Source organism: Coregonus lavaretus (genome assembly GCF_964263955.1).
Source record: "Coregonus lavaretus genome assembly, chromosome: 36".
In the NCBI taxonomy this organism is placed as follows: Eukaryota; Metazoa; Chordata; class Actinopteri; order Salmoniformes; family Salmonidae; genus Coregonus; species Coregonus lavaretus.
Window position 1 is genome coordinate 23,593,485 of NC_140023.1, and position 19,453 is coordinate 23,612,937.

The 19,453-nt window shown below is 43.3% G+C and overlaps 1 protein-coding gene across 1 annotated transcript; it reads left to right on the forward strand.

Annotated features, from left to right (window-relative positions):
* Positions 1-2,844: 2,844 nt before the first annotated feature.
* Positions 2,845-19,359, forward strand: LOC311110715 (transmembrane 9 superfamily member 3). Its single transcript, XM_084153275.1, has 15 exons — positions 2,845-3,022; positions 4,208-4,403; positions 4,639-4,761; positions 10,207-10,367; positions 10,603-10,680; positions 10,876-11,007; positions 11,178-11,344; positions 11,449-11,543; positions 11,852-11,982; positions 12,183-12,322; positions 14,139-14,207; positions 15,781-15,927; positions 16,180-16,263; positions 17,295-17,371; positions 17,558-19,359. The coding sequence occupies exons 1-15, from the start codon at positions 2,930-2,932 to the stop codon at positions 17,623-17,625; spliced, it is 1,761 nt and encodes a 586-aa protein (XP_084009401.1). The 5' UTR covers positions 2,845-2,929; the 3' UTR covers positions 17,626-19,359.
* The last annotated feature ends 94 nt before the right edge of the window (positions 19,360-19,453 follow it).

Sequence of the window (19,453 nt, forward strand, 5' to 3'; positions counted from 1 at the left end):
CCAATTTGATTATCTCCCCAATAGATCCACAGATGATGCAATCTCTATTGCACTCCACACTGCCCTCACCCACCTGGACAAAAGGAATACCTATGTAAGAATACTGTTCATTGACTACAGCTCAGTATTCAACACCATAGTCCCCTCCAAGCTCATCACCAAGCTCAAGACCCTGGGACTGAACAACTCCCTCTGCAACTGGATCCTGGACATCCTGACGGGATGCCTGCAGACGGTAAGGGTAGGCAACGGCACATCTGCCACGCTGACCATCAAAACGGGGGTCCCTCAGGGATGTGTGCTTAGTCCCCTCCTGTACTCCCTGTTCACCCACGACTGCGTCGCCACGCACGACTTCAACAATATCATCAAGTTTGCTGACAACACGACAGTGATAGGACTGATCACTGATGATGATGAGGCAGCCTATAGGGATGAGATCAGAGAGACCTGGCAGTGTGCTGCCAGGACAAAAACCTCTCCCTTAACGTCAGCAAGACAAAGGAGCTGATCGTGGACTACAGGAAACAGAGGGGCGAGCACGCCCCCATCCACATCGATGGGGCTGTATTGGAGCGGGTCGAGCACTTCAAGTTTCTCAGTGTCCACATCATGAAGGAATTAACATGATCCACACACACCCACACAGTTGTGAAGAGGGCACGACAGCACCTCTTCCCCCTCAGGAGGCTGAAAAGATTTGGCATGGACCCTCAGATCCTCAAAAAGTTCCACAGTTGCAGCATTGAGAGTATCTTGACTGGCTACATCACCGCTTGGTATGGCAACTGCAAGGCACCCGACTGCAAGGCGCTACAGAGGGTGGTGAGTACGGCCCAGTACATCATTGAGGCTGTGCTCACTGCCATCCAGGACCTCTATATCAGGCGGTGTCAGAGGAAGGCCCAAAGAATTGTCAAAGACACCAGCCACCCAAGCCATAGACTGTTCTCTCTGCTACAGCACAGAAAGCGGTATCAGTGCACCAAGTCTGGAACCAACAGGGCCCTGAACAGCTTCTACCCCTAAGCCATGAGACTTCTAAACAAGGCTGCTAAATAGCTAATCAAATGGCAACCCGGACTACCTGCATTTACCCTTTATTGAACTAACTCTCTTGCACTGACTCTATGCACACACACTGTTCTGCCAGTCACATTCTGTTAAAGGTCACCAAAGCACACACATCCCTGGGTTGCTCCTCTTTTTAGTTCGCTACAGCTAGTGACTGGAACGAGCTGCAAAAAAAACACAAACTGGACAGTTTAATCTCCATCTCTACATTCAAAGACTGAATCTTACTGACATTTGTGGCTGCTTCGCTTTGTGTTTTTGTCTTTACCATTTTTTTCTTTGAGCTGTTGTCTGTGCCTGACAATGTTTGTGCTGCTGCCGTGTTATTATTTTGCCTCTCGCTGGGCCGACATTGTAAATAAGAATTTGTTCTTAATTGACTTGCCTGGTTAATTAAAGGTTAAATAAAATAGATTGAAAAGGACTTGTTGGATGTTTTACATGGCTGGCTAAGTCTGAGATAAAGACTAAAAGAGACAAATCACTACAGTGGAAAATGATACAGTGATACATATTTTATGATTGTCACATGATGTAATGAGATGTACCTAGCATTCCAAGCAGATATGATGATGATGACAAATATGTTAAATGAGTTAGATATCACCAGTGTATGCCGCATTCAAGTGCTAGTCGGAACTCCGAAATGTTCGACTTGCTAACTGGTTGTAGTTATACGCTTGCCGCGTTCAACTAATGAGCAAGTCGAAAATTGCTGTGTTTTCTAGTTCCAATTAGCATGAGAACGCAATAGTCATACATGAGAAGTGGGCCGAGAAGGGTACAACTGCAGCCCGCGATTCGGGGCGTTCCAGCATCTGCAGGAACCCCTCTTTATACTAATATTGGTTCATTTTAAAGCTATGACTCCAGTACAGTAGATGGCGGTAATGCACCATAACATTGGATGCCAACTGCCGATAAACCCCACAGAAGAAGAAGAGGCGGGGCCGACAACAGTAGCTACATATAGCTAGCACACACCTGTAGCAAAGATTTTTATAACTCAACCTCATTGTTCTATCTGTACTGGTAGTGTCCTTCGCCCCTGCCTGTCGGCCACTTTTTTCCCCCCGCAGTTCTGTTAACGACAGCGAGGGTAGGTGTTCGGCAGACTGGAGTGAAGGACACTGTGCTAGCTCAGCCAGCTAGTCCCAAGGAGCACTCCAGTACACAGCAGGCGGAAGCCGGAGGTGACACCGTGTGTTAACTAGAAACCTAGCAAAAGGTGTCACTCACGCCTACTGTGCTAGCTAACAAGCAAGCTAGCACACAGTGCCGCTAGCTAGTTAGCACACTGTTTCGCCATTGTCTCCCGCCTGCTGTACTAGCGGGAGGCGGGGGCGACCGGTATAGTGTCCTTCGCCCCACCTGTCGGGCACTGTTTTCCCACAGTTCTGTTAACATACCCACCAGGCGGGAGTGAAAAAACTCAGATAATACTGTTATTTCCCTTTTGACCCACATTCAAAGAGGAAGGGGGAGGGTGTTCCTGCAGATTCATGAATGCCTACCTGCAGGAACGCTCCTGAATTAAGGGCCATAATTCATGCCAACAAAGGTGAGGCAATTCTGGTTCTCGCAGTTGGATGACGTGGCGGAATGTGTAAGCCCACAACCGGAGTTACATTATTCAACGGTTTTGTCATCGTCTTCGACTTTGATTGGCGAGTACAAGCCATGTGACATGTTTGCATCAATCACTTGCGAATGCGATGTGTGCTCGTGAGGCAATTTACGCCATATGCGTATGAAGAGCATCCTAAAAAACTGCCACTGTCATACAACCAGGAAGAAGGTGGGATAGCCTTAAGAAAGCTAACATCCCAAATCTGTAAACTTTCCCCAGAAAAGGATGGGGTCTTCCAGGTGGAAGATTGCAGTTGTGGTTCTTCTTTCGTTTGCCGAGTTATTAATGCTGATCGAGGCAGATGAACACGAACACACGGTAAGATCATTTGAGGCCGATTGAAAATGGAAAGCCTTGTGTGTGGCGGTGAAAATAATGGACATTCTGGCTCGTTAGCTAGCTACATTATACAACCGATTAGTCTATATTTAAGATAAGAGGAATAATGTATGTAGTTAATATTATATTTGTGGTTGAACACTTTTTAAAGGTTGATAAAGAATTAATACAAGAACTAACGTTCGCGAACAAGTTAACTTAGGGGACCACGTAGCGTTAGTTAGCTAACGTTAGCTAGCAAAGAAGCTAGCTAACAGTAGTTAGCCATCCAGTGACATCCGTGCATAGTAGTAGGCCTAACTATAACTGATTGAGGGCAATAATTTGCATAACCAGTTATCTATAGCATTTGGTTATTTAGTTGCTTAATTTGCTAGTTAGCTACGTATCGCAAAATATATCTGCTAGGAATATGCCCTAGCCAACTAGCTAGTATGTCAGTGCGAATACTGCAGATCCGGTTATTCAGGCCTGTCGTTCTAGGTAGGACATCCAATGGTCAAGACAAAAGCAAATCGTCTAACGTGTTTTATGGTACAATTGGAAATGAAATGATTTTGCACGTCTTGATTTGTGGTTTGATCATGCTTAAACCTGATCTGGTAGCGTAGCCAGCTATCACACTAACGTTAGCTATTAAGTTTGCATCCGCACTCAGTGAAGAATGAACATCTAGCTAGGTAACTAACTACACCACCAGATAGCTGCAAGCAGACATATCCTTAGTTACCAATGCTATGTTGTCAGTGTAAATGTGATCAGCAGAGTTTTTGCATTGATAAAGCACGTTGTTGTAGCTACATTGTGTTCTGCCCATAACTGTCAAGATGAAAACGACAAATGACAGTGCTTGTACTTGCTTGAGCTGTCACTCAGGTTGAAAAGACCTGTATGCAGTTAAGTATGCATTTCGTTGCTGTTGACTCATGCTTGTATGTCATGTGTGCATTGGTTTTGACATGGGGTCATTAAACAGTAACTTTATGACTCAATATCAATGTTTTTTTGTCACAGACAGCTGATATCTGATTATCTTTATGAATGGAGGCTGCTTGGAATAGACTACCATGTTGACTGAATAGAATACCAAATGGTGCCATCTGGCGACAAGCAAATCAAGTATAGCATGTTTGAAATGTGTAATGTGTTTCTTCCCTTTCGTAGTACACAGATAAAGAGGAGGTGGTTTTATGGATGAATACGGTGGGGCCTTACCACAACAGACAAGAAACGTACAAGTACTTCTCCCTGCCCTTCTGTGTGGGCACCAAGAAGACCATTAGCCACTACCATGAAACGCTAGGAGAGGCTCTGCAGGGAGTCGAGCTGGAGTTTAGTGGCCTAGACATCAAGTTCAAAGGTATCCAAAAAGCTACACCCACAGGCAGCTGTACTTATGTGGACTCTGTGGAATGACAGGAATAATAAAGATGTATATTATTAGTCACTATTTGATCCGCTTTGTGTGATTTGGAGTAGTCAATTGTATTCTTTCCTAGCATGAGGTTAGATCCAAAAGCAGCCTTGCATTCCTTCTTGTAGTGTGTTATGTCATACTAATACTAACACTTTTTGTTGTTGTTTTGTTCTCACAGATGAAGTCATGCAAACAACGTACTGTGAAATCGAGCTGGACAAAGCCAAACGGGATGCCTTTGTTTATGCCATTAAGAATCACTATTGGTACCAAATGTACATTGATGATCTACCCATCTGGGGTGAGTGATATTGCTACACAGCGCTGTTGCGACATGTCCAGTAATTTAGTTATGGGGATTCAAAGTCATGCTCCAGAGGCAGGTGAAAAGAAAGCATCCAAATGTTAATTCTGAAAGTTCTACTTTTCTTGGCTTATATATTACCTCTCTCACTGGTTGGTATAGAAAGTGGTTCGACCATTACAAAGGTTATCTATGGAAAAGCCTAGTTCACTAAGGTTGAGAAGGGCCCAGTTCTGTAATGAGGAAGGTCTTAAACATAGAGGTCTTTTATATGGGATGGTGCCTACAAACCCCATTTTTCCTGAACTTAGTCATTGAATACCCAATTGTATTTGGGTTCACAGTAGATCTTGTCATTGGGCCTGTAGTTGTAATGTGAATCAGCCTAGCCATACTACAGATTTGGTAAGTTCCTTCCTGTGAGCTTTCAACTGGGTACAGGTAACCAAGACGTCAATCATGGTCTATGACCTGTTTTTAAAGGGAAACAATCATGCATAGATACATTTGTATATATAGTGTATGTGGACACCCCTTTAAATTAGTGGATTCTGCTATTTCAGCCACACCCGTTGCTGACAGATTTATAAAATTGAACACACAGCCATACAATCTACATAGACAAACACTGGCAGTAGTGACTTTCAATGTGGCACCATCATAGGATGCCACTTTTCCAAAAAGTCAGTTTGTCAAATTTCTGCCTTGGTAGAGCTGCCCTGGTCAACTGTAAGTGCTGTTATTGTGAAGTGGAAACGGCTCAGCCGCGAAGTGGAAGGCCACACAAGCTCACAGAACGGGACCGCCGTTTGTCCTCGGTTGCAACACTCACTACCGAGTTCCAAACTGCCTCTGGAAGCAACGTCAGTGCAAGAACTGTTCGTTGGGAGCTTCATGAAATGGGTTTCCACGGCCGTGCAGCCGCACACAAGCCTAAGATCACCATGCGCAATTCCAAGTGTCAACTGGATTGGTGTAAAGCTCGCCGTCATTGGACTCTGGAGCAGTGGAAACGCGTTCTCTGGAGTGATGAATGACGCTTCACCATTAGCAGTTCGACAGATGAATCTGGGTTTGTCGGATGCCAGGAGAATGCTACATTTACATTTACATCATTTAGCAGACGCTCTTATCCAGAGCGACTTACAAATTGGTGCATTCAACTTATGATAGTAAGTGGGACAACCACTTTTTTTCTTCTTTTTTTTTATGGGGGGGGGGGGGGGGTAGAAGGATTACTTTATACTATTCCAGGTATTCCTTAAAGAGGTAGGGTTTCAAGTGTCTTCGGAAGGTGGTCAGTGACTCCGCTGTCCTGGCGTCGTGGGGGAGCTTGTTCCACCATTGGGGTGCCAGAGCAGCAAATAGCTTTGACTGAGCTGAGCGGGAACTGTGCTTCTGTAGAGGTAGGGTAGCTAGCAGGCCAGAGGTGGATGAACGTAGTGCCCTCGTTTGGGTGTAGGGTCTGATCAGAGACTGAAGGTAAGGAGGTGCCGTTCCCCTCACAGCTCCGTAGGCAAGCTCCATGGTCTTGTAGTAGATGCGAGCCTCAACTGGAAGCCAGTGGAGTGTGCGGAGGAGCAGGTTGACATGAGAGAACTTGGGAAGGTCGAACACCAGACGGGCTGCGGCGTTCTGGATAAGTTGTAGGGGTTTAATGGCACAGGCAGGGAGCCCAGCCAACAGCGAGTTGCAGTAATCCAGACGGGAGATGACAAGTGCCTGGATTAGGACCTCTGCCGCTTTCTGTGTAAGGTAGGGTCGTACTCTGCGAATGTTGTAGAGCATGAACCTGCAGGATTGGGTCACGGCTTTGATGTTAGCAGAGAACGACAGGGTGTTGTCCAGGGTCACGCCAAGGCTCTTTGCACTCTGGGAGGAGGACACAACGGAGTTGTCAACCGTGATGGCGACATCATGGAGCGGGCAGTCCTTCCCAGGGAGGAAGAGCAGCTACGTCTTGCCGAGGTTCAGCTTGAGGTGGTGATCCGACATCCACACTGATATGTCTGCCAGACATGCAGAGATGCGATTTGCCACCTGGTTATCAGAAGGGGGAAAGGAGAAAATTAATTGTGTGTCGTCTGCGTAGCAATGATAGGAGAGACCATGTGAGGATATGACAGAGCCAAGTGACTTGGTGTATAGAGAGAATAGGAGAGGGCCTAGAACTGAGCCCTGGGGGACACCAGTGGTGAGAGCACGTGGTGCGGAGACAGATTCGCGCCACGCCACCTGGTAGGAGCGACCTGTCAGTTAGGACGCAATCCAAGAGTGAGCAGCGCCGGAGAGGGTGGAGAGGAGGATCTGATGGTTCACAGTATCAAAGGCAGCAGATAGGTCTAGAAGGATAAGAGCAGAGGAGAGAGAGTTAGCTTTAGCAGTGCGGAGAGCCTCCGTGACACAGAGAAGAGCAGTCTCAGTTGAATGACCAGTCTTGAAACCTGACTGGTTTGGATCAAGAAGGACATCCTGAGAGAGTTGGCTAGAGACGGCACGCTCAAGAGTTTTGGAGAGAAAAGAAAGAAGGGATACTGGTCTGTAGTTGTTGACATCGGAGGGATCGAGTGTAGGTTTTTTGAGGAGGGGTGCAACTCTCGCTCTCTTGAAGACGGAAGGGACATGGCCAGCGGTCAAGGATGAGTTGATGAGCGAGGTGAGGTAAGGGAGAAGGTCTCTGGAAATGGTCTGGAGAAGAGAGGAGGGGATAGGGTCAAGCGGGCAGGTTGTTGGGCGGCCGGCCATCACAAGTCGCAAGATTTCATCTGGAGAGAGAGGGGAGAAAGAAGTCAAAGCATAGGGTAGGGCAGTGTGAGCAGGACCAGCGGTGTCATTTGACTTAATAAATGAGGATCGGATGTCGTCAACCTTCCCTGCCCGAATGCATAGTGCCAAATGTAATGTTTGGTGGAGGAGGAATAGTGGACTCAGGCTAGGCCCCTTAGTTCCAGTGAAGGGATATCTTAACGCTACAGCATACAATGACATTCTAGACATTCTTTGCTTCCAACTTTGTGGCGACAGTTTGGGGAAGGCCTTTTCCTGTTTCAGCATGACAATGCCCCCGTGCACAAAGTGGCCCGTACAGAAATGGTTTATTGAGATTGGTGTGTAAAAACATTTTTTACCCCTCTTTTCTCCCTGTTTTTGTGATATCCAATTGGTAGTTACGATCTTGTCTCATCGCTGCAACTCCCCAACAGACTCAGGAGAGGCGAAGGTCGAGAATCATGCGTCCTCCGAAACATGACCTACCAAGCCGCGCTGCTTCTTAACACACTGCTCGCTTAACCTGGAAGCCAGCCAGCCGCACCAATGTCTCGGCGGAAACACCGTCCAACTGACGACCGAAGTCAGCTTGCAGGCGCCTGGCCCGCCACATTGAGTCGCTAGAGCCAAGGAAATCCCCCCCTTCCAAACCCTCCCCGAAACGGGACGACTCTGGGCCAATTGCGCGCCACCCCAAGGGGCTCCCGGTCACGGCCGGCTGTGACACCGCATGTAAATTGTTGGTTTCATGAGCTGAAATAAAAGATCCCAGAAATGTTCCATATGCACAGAAAGCTTATTTTGCTCAAATGTTGTGCACAAATATGTTTACATCCCTGTTAGTGAGCATTTCTCCTTTGCAAAGATAATCCATCCACCTGACAGGTGTGGCATATCAAGAAGCTGATTATTACACAGGTGCAACTTGTGCTGGGGACAGAAGGCCAATCTAAAATGTGCAGTTTTGTAACACAACACAATGCCACAGATGTTGAGGGAGTGTGCAATTGGTATGCTGACTGCATGAATGTCCACCAGAGCTGTTGCCAGAGAATTGAATGTTCATTTCTTTACCATAAGCCACCTCCAGTGTCATTTTAGAGAATTTGGCAGTACGTCCAACCAGCCTCACAATCGCAGACCACGTGTATGGTGTTGTGTAGGCGAGCGGTTGGCTGATGTGAACAGAGTGCCCCATGGTGGCGGTGGGGTTATGGTATGGGCAGGCATAAGCTACGGACAACGAACACAATTACATTTTATCAATGGCAATTTGAATGCACAGAGATACCGTGACGAGATCCTGAGGCCCATTGTCGTACCATTAATTTGCTGCCATCACCTCATGTTTCAGCATGATAATGCACGGCCCCATGTCACAATGATCTGTACACAATTCCTGGAAGATGAAAATGTCCCAGTTCTTTCATGGCCAGCATACTCACCAGACATACTGTATGTCACCCACAGGTATCTGTGACCAACATATGCATATCTGTATTCCAAGCCAAGCTTTTCTGCCTCCTGAGGGGCAAGAGGCATTGTCATGCCCTCTTCATACCCATACCATGATGCAGCCACCACCATGCTTGAAAATAAGGAGGCAGTTACTCAGTGATGTGTTGTTGGATTTTCCCCAAACATAAGACTTTGCATTTAGGCCAAAAGGTGTATTTTTTTTTTGCAGTATTACTTTAGTGCCTTGTTGCGTGGAAGATGCATGTTTTGGAATTTTTTTTATATTTTTGTTCTTTTCAATCTGTCATTTAGATCATTATTGTGGAGTCACTACAATGTTGTTGATCCATCCTCCGTTTTCTCCCATCACAGCCATTGAACTCTGTAGCTGTTTTAAGTTCACCAATGGCCTCATGGTAACATCCCTGAGCAGTTTCATTTCTCTCCTGAAGCTCAGTTCAGTTCACATCTTTGATGTGTCTGGGTGGTTTAATACGTAATCCACAGCATAATTATTAACTTGATCATGCTTAAAGAGATCTTCAATGTCTGATTTTGTTATTGTTACCCATCTACCAATCACTGCCGTTCTTAATGAGGCTTTCGAAGAGCTCCCTGGTCTTTGTAGTTGAATCAGTGCTTGAAATTCAATACTTGACTGAGGGACCTTACAGATGTATGTATGGGGGACAGAGGAAGGGTTAGTCTTTCAAAAATCATGTCAACCCCTATTATTTCACACAGTGAGTCCATGTAAGTTACCATGTGATTTGTTAAGCCAAGTTTGACTCTTTAACTAATTTAGGCTTGCTTATACAAAGGGGCTGAATAATTATGCAACAACTATTTTACTTATACATTTATTACAAATATATATTTTTTCTTCCACTTTGACAGAGTATTTTGTGTAGATTGTTGACACAAATGACAATGAAATCCATTTTAATCCCACTTTGTAAGGCAATAAAAATTGAACAAATCCAAGGGGTCTGAATACTTTTGCAAACCACTGTACATATGCACAAATATGTATGCACAGGAGGTGGGGCAAATGGCCCAAGTTTTTACCCATACGGAATACTTCCATATTCTGAGTCTGAATAAATATAGACTTTGGCCCTGGATCTGGTTACAGCATTCCACACCATACTTGCCAAGTTGCCAGTACATTTATGGTAGCAGTGCACTTATCCCACACATCTCTCTATATTCTAGGAATTGTCGGTGAGGCAGATGAAAATGGAGAGGATCATTATCTGTGGACTTACAAGAAATTGGAGATCGGCTTCAATGGCAACCGAATTGTCGATGTCAACCTGACAAGTGAAGGCAAAGTCAAGCTTGTGCCCAACACAAGAATTGCAATGTCGTACTCTGTAAGTATTTGCAATTTCATGTTAGAGATGGGAAATGGGACTGGATTTTTCTAATATACACAGGGTTGAATATGTATTTTGGAGATGTGATGAAATTTCCCACAGAGCTTTATATTGTTTTACATAAAGTAAGGTCACATTTACATTTTAGTCATTTAGCAGTCACCTACATCATCATCCATACGTGGCTCATTCGCCAAAGGAACAATTGAGTAAAACATCTCTTTTACCACAGGTAAAGTGGAAGAAGTCAGATGTGAAGTTTGAAGACCGATTTGACAAGTATCTTGATCCATCTTTTTTCCAACACAGAGTAAGTCTCTTCTTATCAGAAAAACAATGCAATTTTGCACTGAACTGCAAAATACAGAAAAAGTGATCAGCCTGTTTGAACAATTCTCAAGGATGTCATGTTCTATACTCAGCAGAAGAATCTAGGGATGGGTTCTTTGTGTGCATTTTCGATATTCCTTGTGGTGTGGTAACGAAACATCTTCTTCTTCTTTAGATTCACTGGTTTTCCATCTTCAACTCCTTCATGATGGTTATCTTCCTGGTTGGCCTGGTGTCCATGATCCTGATGAGAACGCTAAGGAAAGACTATGCTAGATACAGCAAAGAGGAGGAAATGGATGACATGGTAACGTTCCATGGCCTTGGTAGCATTAATGATATAAACTTAAATTGAACAACATGCGCTTAATATTTTGCTGTATTAGTTTAGGCTCCAGTACTTCGTATGATTTTGACTAGCTTCATATCCTTTGTCTTAATGTACCCCTGGCCTTTTCCCGCTTCTCCCTGCTGCAGGACAGGGACCTGGGGGATGAGTATGGGTGGAAGCAGGTCCATGGAGACGTGTTCCGGCCGTCCAGCCACCCCATGATCTTCTCCTCCCTTATTGGCTCTGGATGCCAGATCTTCTCTGTCTCCTTCATCGTCATCATCGTGGCCATGGTTGAGGATCTGTACACCGAGTAAGTGATGAGCACCACCTGCAGACAGACACCTAGTAGTGTGTTTCTTCACTGCTGTCTAACGTGTGTGTACGCACACTGCGGCTTCCCATTTGCCTCTACAGGAGAGGATCCATGCTGAGCACAGCCATCTTTGTGTATGCTGCCACCTCTCCCGTCAATGGCTATTTTGGCGGAAGTTTGTATGCAAAACAAGGAGGTATGTAAGGGTTTTTCTTAAAAATAGAAACTCTTCCTACACAGCACACTTCTATTATTAATGCATTCTGCAAGGGCAGTTTTGCAGACAGAATATTGTCACCTATGACATTTTCTTAACCTGAACATGGAGCTTGGGTTGTCAAAACATTGTTTGTGATACTTGGTGTGTTTGAAACATTTTGACATGGATATTGACAAATTAGGCTACATTGTTAGTGTGATTATGTTTAAGTAACACGTGGTGGATTATTGTAATTCACCCATAATGTCCACCCTTATGATAACTGATGATCCTTGATCACATAGGCAGACGATGGATTAAACAGATGTTTATCGGGGCCTTCCTGATCCCTGCCATGGTGTGCGGGACAGCCTTCTTCATCAACTTCATCGCCATGTACTACCATGCCTCCCGAGCCATCCCCTTTGGCACCATGGTGAGTCTAGATGCCACTCGCTCAACACCCGCCGAAACAACTAGCACATTTTATCTCATAGAAATCGGCATGCCGATTTTATTCCGTCTTCCTGTTAGTGTTTACATCAAATTAACCTAAAAGTGTATTTTCTGAAATATTGTCTGCTCTCTCACTATGAAACCTTTCTCATGGATTCTACTATTGCATTTTGTTTTCAGGTGGCTGTTTGCTGTATTTGTTTGTTTGTTATCCTGCCACTCAACCTTGTGGGGACCATTCTGGGAAGGAACCTCTCTGGCCAGCCCAACTTTCCCTGTCGTGTCAATGCAGTGCCACGGCCAATCCCTGAGAAGAAATGGTATCTATGACTTTTTTTTGTACAGCATTACTTAATAATAGCTATCTACAGTGAGGGGGGAAAAGTATTTGATCCCCTGCTGATTTTGTACGTTTGCCCACTGACAAAGACATGATCAGTCTATAATTTTAATGGTAGGTTTATTTGAACAGTGAGAGACAGAATAACAACAACAAAAAATCCAGAAAAACGCATGTCAAAAATGTTATAAATTGATTTGCATTTTAATGAGGGAAATAAGTATTTGACCCCTCTGCAAAACATGACTTAGTACTTGGTGGCAAAACCCTTGTTGGCAATTAGAGGTCAGACGTTTCTTGTAGTTGGCCACCAGGTTTTCACACATCTCAGGAGGGATTTTGTCCCACTCCTCTTTGCAGATCTTCTCCAAGTCATTAAGGTTTCGAGGCTGACGTTTGGCAACTCGAACCTTCAGCTCCCTCCACAGATTTTCTATGGGATTAAGGTCTGGAGACTGGCTAGGCCACTCCAGGACCTTAATGTGCTTCTTCTTGAGCCACTCCTTTGTTGCCTTGGCCATGTGTTTTGGGTCATTGTCATGCTGGAATACCCATCCACGACCCATTTTCAATGCCCTGGCTGAGGGAAGGAGGTTCTCACCCAAGATTTGACGGTACATGGCCCCGTCCATCGTCCCTTTGATGCAGTGAAGTTGTCCTGTCCCCTTAGCAGAAAAACACCCCCAAAGCATAATGTTTCCACCTCCATGTTTGACGTGGAGATGGTGTTCTTGGGGTCATAGGTAGCATTCCTCCTCCTCCAAACACGGCGAGTTGAGTTGATGCCAAAGAGCTCCATTTTGTTCTCATCTGACCACAACACTTTCACCCAGTTCTCCTCTGAATCATTCAGATGTTCATTGGCACGCTTCAGACGGCCCTGTATATGTGCTTTAATGAGCAGGGGGACCTTGTGGGCGCTGCAGGATTTCAGTCCTTCACGGCGTAGTGTGTTACCAACTGTTTTCCTGGTGACTATGGTCCCAGCTGCCTTGAGATCATTGACAAGATCCTCCCGTGTAGTTCTGGGCTGATTCCTCACCATTCTCATGATCATTGCAACTCCACGAGGTGAGATCTTGCATGGAGCCCCAGGCCGAGGGAGATTGAAATTATTTTGTGTTTCTTCCATTTGCGAATAATCGCACCAACTGTTGTCACCTTCTCACCAAGCTGCTTGGCGATGGTCTTGTAGCCCATTCCAGCCTTGTGTAGGTCTACAATCTTGTCCCTGACATCCTTGGAGAGCTCTTTGGTCTTGGCCATGGTGGAGAGTTTGGAATCTGATGGATTAATTGCCTCTGTGGACAGGTGTCTTTTATACAGGTAATGAGCTGAGATTAGGAGCACACTCTTAAAGGGAGTGCTCCTAATCTCAGCTCATTACCTGTATAAAAGACACCTGGGAGCCAGAAATCTTTCTGATTGAGAGGGGGTCAAATACTTATTTCCCTCATTAAAATGCAAATCAATTTATAACATTTTTTATATGCGTTTTTCAGGATTTTGTTGTTGTTATTCTGTCTCTCACTGTTCAAATAAACCTACCATTAAAATTATAGACTGATCATTTCTTTGTCAGTGGGCAAACGTACAAAATCAGTAGGGGATCAAATACTTTTTTCACTCACTGTATGTGTGACATTTGTTTTTACATTTATTGGAGGCCCAAGTGTTTGTTTTAAGGCCCAAGTGCTGATATGGACTATGTTTGCTCCTTGTATAGCTCTGATTGTAAACAATTGGTGACACTCTGTTAGTATTGTGAGTTGACTGTAAATGATCAAATTTTACAGGTTCATGGAGCCAGCTGTCATTGTCTGTCTGGGAGGAATCCTTCCATTTGGTTCCATTTTCATCGAAATGTAAGTCCTGCCTCACTTTAACCTCACTATACTATAATCTAGATACAGGTAACTACCTAAATAAAGGGAATACTTCTGGCAGCTCTGTTATGTTGTGGGGTGCATTTTCCTGGCATGGTTTAGGTCCATTCAACCCCTTAGAGCAGGGTTTCCCAACCCTCTCCTCGCCCCCCCCAGACGTTTCACACCATTGTTTTAACTTTAAACTAGCACGCCTGATTCAAATAGTCAAAGGCTTGATGATTAGTTGACTAATTGAATCAGGTGTGCCAGTTTAGGGTTAAAACAAAAATATGAAACATCTGGGAGGGGGCCCCGAGGATAGGGTTAGGAAACCCTGCCTTAGAGGGCAAGGTAAATGCCAATAATACACAGCCGTTCTGGGTGATCACCTTCAACCTATGGTGACTCATTTCTATCCTGATGGGAGTGGTCTCTTCCAGGATGACAATGCCCCCATCCACAGGGCACGAGTGGTCTCTGAATCATTTGATGTGCCTGAAAACAATGTAAATCAGGGGTGTCAAACTCATTACATGGAGGACCTAGTGTCTGCTGGTTTTTCCTTTCAATTAAGACCTAGACAACCAGGTGAGGGGAGTTCTTAACTAATCATCGACCTTAATTCATCAATCAAGTAAAACGAAACCCTGCAGACTCTCGGCCCTCCGTGGAATGAGTTTGACACGTGATGTAAACCATATGCCAGGGATCATCAACTAGATCGAGCTGCAGGACAATTTATTTATTGAGCGGATGATCAGGGGGCTGGAACATAATTTCAAATAATTTGTAGACTGCAAATTGACTGCAAGCAGCCCACACAGATATAATATTTGACTAAAACATTATTTCACACCTTGCTTACATTTGTAGACGGTCACATATATATCTGTATTATGCGTGGGAATACTTTGGAACGGATTTCCTAAATTAAAATCACTTGGAGCTGATTTGCTGTTTTTTTTACAGTCTTATGTCCAACAATGTTTTTGCTAAGAACTTCAGGGGCCAAATAAAATCACCCGCGGGCCGCCAGTTGGTGATCCCTGCCATTTAAAAAAAAAAAATTTTGGACATTTTTGTCATTTAGCAGACGCTCTTATCCAGAGCGACTTACAATTAGTGAGTGCATACATTTTCATACTGGCCCCCCGTGGGAAACGAACCCACAACCCTGCCGTTGCAAGCGCCATGCTCTACCAACTGAGCTACAGGGGACTACATATGTCATGGCTGTCTCGGTCACCAGATCTCAACCCAATTGAACACTTATGGGAGATTCTGGACCGGCGCCCGAGTAGGAATTTTCCACCGCCATAAACAAAACACCAAATTATGGAATTGTTCGTGTAAGAATGGTGGCACATCCATCCAATAGAGTTCCAGACACTCATAGAGTCTATGCTTAGGCTGTTCTGGTGACCCAATGCTCTATTAAGACACTTTATGTTGTTGTTTCCTTTATTTTGGCAGTTACCTGTAGATCTACTTTTAGCCGATCGATCATTCACCATGTAAAACCTGTTCATGGCTAGAAGTGGAAATGCATTGTTTGCTTCTTATTTTACAGGTACTTCATCTTTACTTCGTTTTGGGCCTACAAGATCTACTACGTGTACGGGTTCATGATGCTGGTCCTGGTTATCCTCTGCATTGTCACTGTGTGCGTCACCATTGTCTGCACTTACTTCCTCCTCAATGCTGAGGACTACAGATGGTGAGTAGAAGACAGAGCCAGCGATGTATTTACTTGTCTCTACGATTACCTGAATCATTAATTAAATGGAGGGACCTTGTGTGGGGGCCTTATACACCACTTGGTGTGATTTAGGTGTAAGTATAAGAACTATAACGCGGCTGAATTCAGGAAAATCCTGAACACTAAAGATACTGTAACACACTATCCTCATGCTGGCTATGGTATCTGTGGTGTTTTATTTGAAGTTCTCCTGTTTTTTTCTCCTCTCAGGCAATGGACAAGCTTTCTCTCTGCTGCATCCACTGCAGTTTATGTTTACATGTACTCCTTTTACTACTATTTCTTCAAAACAAAGTGAGTTCCAATACTATTTTTCTTATATAAAATACATATTGTACACAACTGAAGTAAATCATCTGTTGACTGTAGAAAAGACTGTGTAACCCTAATGCATTCTGTCATAGATTAGGGATGGGCGCGAGTACTCAATTCAAGGTTTGTATTTGTTTACTAAAAAAACAAATACAAATACTCAATGTACAAATGTAACTGTTTAGCAGGTTACATTTATAATCACTGACAGAATTTAACTCTTAAGATGTGTTTATTGTTTGGAGTATGTCAGGTGCAGTGAAAATGTTTATTGAAAACATAAGTACATTTGCACAAGAAGCACATTTTGTCTCTCAAATACATCGTTACAGTTGTTTGGTTAGCTAGCTAGCTAATTTTAGCCATATTAGCATTGACATGAAATCAGTCAAAACACCTCAAAACATGACATGGTATCAGGAACCAGATGAAACTAGCTGAAACAAGTTACTTACGATTCCCCACATGGCAGTTTCTTGTCATTGTTGGTAGTTATCTGGCCATCCAGAATCACAACAACTCACGGACTTCTCTGCTCCATTTGAAGCGTATGAATCGTTTTCGTGACGTTGTCAGCTAACCTATGAGGTTGGAATAATATTGTGAAAATGATGATAATGCCCATTTAGTGGAAGAGCTGAGACCGCCTGAAATGTCTGCCTGTTGTGGTGGGATGGAGTTTTGGCCTGCCTGGTGATAACACCAGGTGGTAAATTAGTTAATAGACCAATAAGAAATTATTTGATATTGACATCAAAACAGCTGCATTTTGACCTTTTTTTAAGTTTTCAGTTGTGTAATTGGAACAACCGATGGTATGCAGCAAACTTCTTGCCTTCAGCCCCATTTCACGCTAACATGCGGGTACTCCAATATTTTCATGAAAGTGCTCGAACATAGACATTTTTTTTTCAAATGACCATCCCTATTGTAGATAGTGTATGGAAGATGTTTCAGCAATGTCTTCCTGTATATTACATCCACTGACAGTTGTTTTGTCCCATCTGTTTCAGGATGTATGGTCTGTTCCAGACGTCCTTTTACTTTGGCTACATGGCAGTGTTTAGTTCTTCTCTGGGAATTATGTGTGGTGAGTTCCACTTCTCTTTTCACAGCATCTGATTTGATCCAAGTATTGGGATTCTTATGATATTACAGTTTAGGCTTTGGAGGTTGTTATTCCGTAAACGCAATAGTCTTTACATGTAGCTCAGAGTGCAAAACATGCATGGTTATTGATGCAATGACAATTTTGTAATATATCTTTATTTTGTAGGAGCTGTTGGGTATGTGGGAACAAGTGCCTTCGTGAGGAAGATCTACACAAATGTGAAAATTGACTAGGACAGACGCAAGAAACAAGGGATCCACAGATCAGCTGACGCTTTCCCCAACAGAAGGCATTTTTTTTTCAAATGTAGTTTTCCATTTTCTGAATGAATTTCAATGTTGCAAAACAAAGATTGTACAAGAGCAAAACTGCGGAAAAAAGAACATTCACACTGGTTCTGTTTTTATCAATTGCATTCAACCAACATTCTGGAGCAGATGATATTCAAAACGTAATATGGCTTCCCCTTTCCAATCCAGTCCCACCCACCACCAGAGAACATAAAGATCTTTATTATGGAATAGTCTAGCTCTCTTCAGTGAAGAGGCCATATTGAAAGCCTTTGTTCTATTGTATTAGAATATCGGAGAGTTGGGTTTGCGTCCATGCTCTGACTTGATTCTATTTTGTATTACTGAGTCACTCAGAATGCCATTATATTATTGAATTCTGACTTCCGCATTCATTTTTACTAGCTACACTAGACACTTAACATATACTGTATGCTATACTAACTTATCAGAGTTAGTCAAAATATGGGAGTGGTTCTATCTAATTTCCAAATACAGTAGTTTTAAAATCAGCCAACCAAGATAAATATTTTAGATCTACTGTAGTTTGCTGTACAGATGGGGGGGGAAAAAACATTCAGGAAAGGAAGGTGTGATCAACGGTAGGTTTTGAAGTACAGGATAAATGACAGATTGTTTTAAATGGATGTTTGATGCGAGTCAGTTACCCGTTTAGTCTTATGTTTTCTTAATGTTTGGGTTTGAATGAAGTCTACTTGTAAAGATAATATATGGATAGGGGGAAAAAAGTGTATATAACCTTAATAATGTAACTTTAGATGTAGATCTCAAATGTATTTTGGTTGTACAGATTTACTACAGGGTGTTTTTTTGTTTTTTTTAACAAATCATTCGGTTATAAACAAATATATTTTTGTTTTTTTGGGTGCTTGGGCTGGGGCGGGTGGCGCTGTTATTGCCTGAAATTGCATGAAGTTTCCATCGAACCATATGCTTATCAAATTCTGTTTTGTTTGGCCATTCATTATCTATCTACATTTCTTTCACTTTCCCTGGTTGTGGACATCTCATGTAGCAGTCTCAAAAGATTCTAAGAAGCGTGTGCTGGCTGCTTGCCAAAGAGTGAGATGACAGAACTTACTCTTTATTTGGCTTGATGTATTATTTAAAGCTTTAAACGGCTCTCCATTCTTTGGTCAGCCACGTCCCTCACGTTATCTTTGGTTTTCATAACCTGAAACGTTGTGAATGTCAGACGAAATGAGGCAATTGTGCCGAGTTTTCACAAACAAAGTGACATTTATGTACACTTAACTAGATGTGTTTAAAAAGCGTTTGTTTTTGCTGCTGTAAATACAGTATGTACCTTAAATGTATGAGAAGTGGCAATGCCTTCTTTCTCATTTCCAATACTGAAGTTGATTTATGGCACCTCGTTGTGTACCATACGTCTAAGACATTTTAAACCTGCATATTAACTTGCTGTAAAAAATGAACTAAATAAACATCTTTATGTACAGGGGTTATACAGGCATGGTTTGTAAATGAAGGTTAAGTTGTCTGGCATTGTCATACATTTTATAACTGAGTCCTTTCTTTTTTTCAACTATCCAAGACCAGAAGCAACATTCTGTGTGAACACTGTTTTGGGAAAATACAATCTTTGTGTATCACACTTTTTAATGAATAGAATAAAACTATGATGTGATGGCTGTTTCCCCCCCCCCCTCCCCTTTGCTTATTTTGATACTGTCAGAACTGCCAATATTTATTTACATGCTCTTTTCAATTTTAGAACCTTAGCCTACAT